Below are 4,073 nucleotides of genomic sequence, written 5' to 3'. Positions count from 1 at the left end.
CGCGGCGGCGGCGCCACCATCGCTGCATCACGTGATATGTGAAGTCACGCCAGGGATGAGGCGGCGCGCGCCCGCCGTCGCGTCAGTCTCTGTGCCCGCAGCCGCGCCAGCGTCTTTGCGCCGGGCGTGTATGCGGTCAAGATGCCTCCAAACGCTAAGGACATGCTTCGCATCCACTGGGCTTAACCTTGCTAAGCCTCCAATTTTATTTTTTTTTCTTCATGGCTTCGTGTTCCCCGAACTTTTCTTCGCGGTTTAATTCGTCCTGTCAGCGCCCCCAACCCTTTTCTTCTCGGCTTGAAATTCTTTCCCTCGACGACACATCCTGGGCGTACGCGCTCAGCGTCGGCGCTCTTGGCGTACGCTGGAACGGGCGTCGAAAAGGGGCATGCATCTCCATGTCCCTGGTGCTGGCTCGTTCCCCCTCTGGAGTCTAGGGAAAGAATTTCAAGCCTTGAAGAAAAGGGGTTGGAGGGTGCTGAAAGGACCCAGTAAACTGCGAAGAAAAGTTCGGGGAATCCGAAAGAGGCTCATGTCATGAAAAAAAGAGTCACTGAGACTCCCGCGGTCCTCCGAGTGTTGCAAACCGTACCCGGCTTCCGACGCCTACGCAAGCGCCCGTGCGCTGATATCTAGCACGGACAGACATCGGCGCCTCGCCGAGGTTCGCCAAGAGAGAAGACGCTGGGCTCGTACGCCCAGCAAGGGCCCTTGGAGTTGGCACTTAAAACTTGGACTGCAATTTTAAGGCGAAAGCCTTTAATGTCTCATCGTTGTAAGCAGCAGTTGTCGACAGAAATGTCACGCTTTTCAATTGGTCGAAACGGTCGTGACGTCACAGTGCGCGAATTTCAAACGGGGCCAGTTGTACTTTGGCTAGCAACCATGCAACCAATTGAAGGGATCGTATACATAGTTTTCACGTGACGTCACATCCTATGTCGCACGTCACACATCCGAGAGACCGCCGCCGCCGCCGCCATCTTAGGGTGTACGCTTAACCTTCCGCGCGGCCTTTCGCAGTGGTTGAACCTGCGTATGCGCGATACACGGTGCGTTTTGCTGGTGAAATGGCAAAAATCAGTGCCCAGGAGTTCTGCCCATCGTTCTTTGAGCAGCTTGTGGGCCCCACACGGGCTCGCTACGAGTCAAAGATAGCTATGTGCGATGGCATTGATCCGTACCAGCTGCACGTCGGAACAGATGCAACCGCTGATGCCGAGCTGCTGCCACCGACAACGAACATGGACATAGTGAACTACCTTGTTTTGTCGACAAGCTACGTGTCGATGCAGCAGATGAAAGCCTACAAATCGCTTGACGCACACAACTACTTTACGAGTGGTTGGGTGAAGAGTCTGTTGGCCAAACAACTGCCTTCAAAACGTATCGTCTTGTTGAGCGAGGTGAGTGCGCAACAAAACTTCCATTTCTTCGTACGCGTTTTTATAAGCTAAAGCACGGTCGTCTCCTCTGTCCTGCATGCGGTAGAGCACGCGCTAAAGCTACAATCTTTGGTTGTGCGGTTGCAAAACGTGTAGATGAATCTGCAGGGTGCAGGCGCTGTTCGCTTTTCAAGACACCGGCGTTTATCAACCTGTGCACGCTGCATTTTTCAATCTGGTCGATTCAGTAGTGCCCTGTGGTTCTTCATAGTGTACCGAAACCGATCCGCCTTCCGCAGGCTTACGCGAAAGTTTGAACGCGTAACTTCGACAGACATTATCGCCGCTGAGCGCTGGCCGGTGGGTACACGACCGTGCTGCTCGGCGTGTTCACATCGTTTGACGTTAGCTAATGGCCTGCAGCCACAAAAAAGAAAGAAAAAATGTTCTAAGACCCACCGGCCGTCAGCCAGCAACGTTAATGTCAATCCACGCTCTCGAGCGTTCGTGTTAAGTCTGCGGGCGGCGGCACAGAAGCAGTTTTACATTTCGACTAGATCAAAACGAGGTCGCTGCATCTGAGATCGCGTGGCCGCGGTCCTTGGGCGTTTGATGGTGTCTCGTGTCCTGCATTTACGCTGCATTGAGCTGTGTGCTCGCAAAAGCAGTGTTTAGGCAGAGCCTGCTTTGGCTGGTGTCAACTTGGAATAGAAGCATAAATTGTAAATTTGAGCAGAAGTGAAAGCTTCCACATCCAACACAGTACAGCACAACTTTGTTTTCTAACTGGCATTTTTTATTTTCAGGTCAATCATTCCCAGCGGCTGCGAGATGCACCTCTCAAGGCATGGATTCTGGCCAACAGTGACGGAAGCATCATCACGGCACACTGCACCTGCATGGCAGGAGCAGGTGAAGCCTGCTCACACGTTGGTGCCGCGTTGTTTGCGGTGGAGACAGCAGTACGCCTCAGAGATTCCCAAACGTGCACAGAAAAAAACAATCTGTGGCTTCCTGCACACAAGCCAGGAGCGGCATTTAAGAGGCTGCGGGACATAGATTTTACGTCATCCCAAGCAAGAAAAAAAAGGATGGATCACGCAGAAAATGTTGACCCTAATGTCCAGGGTGCAACGACATGCTCTGGTCAGTCATCACTGCCCGTGCCACCTGCTCCAACCGTGCAAGAGTGCAATGCCTTGTATGCCAAAATAGCTGCTTCAGGGATAAAGTCGGCGATTTTTGCACTGCATCCGCAGTACAATGGAATGTTCCGGCCTCCCCAGACTAGAGAGCCAAAGCCTCTTCGTGGCCTCTTCTGTGAAGAAGCGCGAGCAGAAGACCTACATCACCTCACTCAGCGCGCAAAGAAATTCATGACAGCTTTTGTCATAACGCAGGAAATGGTAAACTTTGTTGAAGAGAGCACGAGAGACCAAGCAAACTGTGCAAAATGGTACACGCATCGTGCGGGCCGCATCACAGCATCTGTGATGAAAAGTGTGTGCGCTACCAGCATCAATAACCCTGCAATGTCGGTGCTGAAGCAGGTGTGTTATCCTGAGCAGCAAAAATTCTCCAACGCAGCCACAGAATGGGGGAAGCAACATGAAAAGGATGCTGTAGGCAGTTATGCAGAAGAAATGGTAAAGAAGCATACCAACTTCACACATGCAAAAGCAGGACTATTTCTGAGTGCGAAGTACCCACACATTGCCGCAAGTCCAGACGCTATAGCCAACTGCAGTTGCTGTGGCAAGGGCACCGTTGAAGTCAAGTGCCCCTACACTTTAGCCCAAAAAGGATTATTTGGAGCAGAGCAGCACCCGCAGTTCTGCCTAGAAAGCATTGATGGGCGTGTAACATTGAAGAGGACCCATGCTTATTTTTTCCAAGTGCAAACACAAATGGCAGTGTGCAACGTGGATTACTGTGACTTTGTCGTGTGGACGCCAACATCAATGCATATCGAGAGGGTTCAGAGAGATGAATCTTTTATTGAGAAGTTCGTGGCAACTGCGGCAGACTTTTTTGTGCGTGTTGTTTTGCCTGAGCTATTTGCTGGATACTTCACGAAAAAACCCACCACAAGGCACAGCAACAAAGATTTGTTCTGCTACTGCCAAGGCCCCGACACTGGCAAAATGCTTGCTTGCGACGGCAACGACTGCAAGTATGGATGGTTTCACTTCTCTTGCCTTGGGATTAATAGAGCCCCTAAGCAGAAGAAGTGGTTCTGTGAAGACTGCAGCCAGTCATCTATCGGTGCGACGCAGTGACTGGGGCAGACTTACTGAGCTCCAAGAGGACAGCCATGCAAAATATATACATTATTGAAGTGCATAGTCAAGGTTTGGTTTAGTGGGGCTTATCGTTCCAAAAGAACTCAGGCAATGAGGGATGCCATAATGGAGGGCTCCAGAAATTTCAACCACATCTGGTTCTTAAACGTGCACTGACATCGCAGAAAACTCAATCTCTGGAATTTCACCTCAATCGGAAGGCGACCATTGGGCCAAGGTTGAACCTGTGTCCTTCGATTCAGCAGTTGAGCGCCCTAACCACTGAGCCATCGCGGCAACTAAATACCAATAGTTGAGTAGCTCAAGTACTCAACAGCCCCCTTTATGGATCACTGCCTTGTCGTGGCGAAGGGGCTTGCGCAACTCAATGAAGCCATGAGCTATG

The 4,073-nt window shown here is 51.3% G+C and overlaps 1 protein-coding gene across 1 annotated transcript; it reads left to right on the top strand.

Moving 5' to 3' along the window:
- Nucleotides 1-983: 983 nt before the first annotated feature.
- Nucleotides 984-3,728, top strand: LOC149362044 (uncharacterized). Its single transcript, XM_089572901.1, has 2 exons — nt 984-1,406; nt 2,192-3,728. Exons 1-2 carry the CDS (start codon nt 1,071-1,073, stop codon nt 3,662-3,664), a joined length of 1,809 nt encoding a protein of 602 aa, XP_089429027.1. The 5' UTR covers nt 984-1,070; the 3' UTR covers nt 3,665-3,728.
- The last annotated feature ends 345 nt before the right edge of the window (nt 3,729-4,073 follow it).

Source organism: Amblyomma mixtum, chromosome 2 (assembly GCF_055824585.1).
Source record: "Amblyomma mixtum isolate Tamu chromosome 2, ASM5582458v1, whole genome shotgun sequence".
NCBI lineage: Eukaryota > Metazoa > Arthropoda > Arachnida > Ixodida > Ixodidae > Amblyomma > Amblyomma mixtum.
This window is presented reverse-complemented; position numbering and strand designations above follow the sequence as displayed.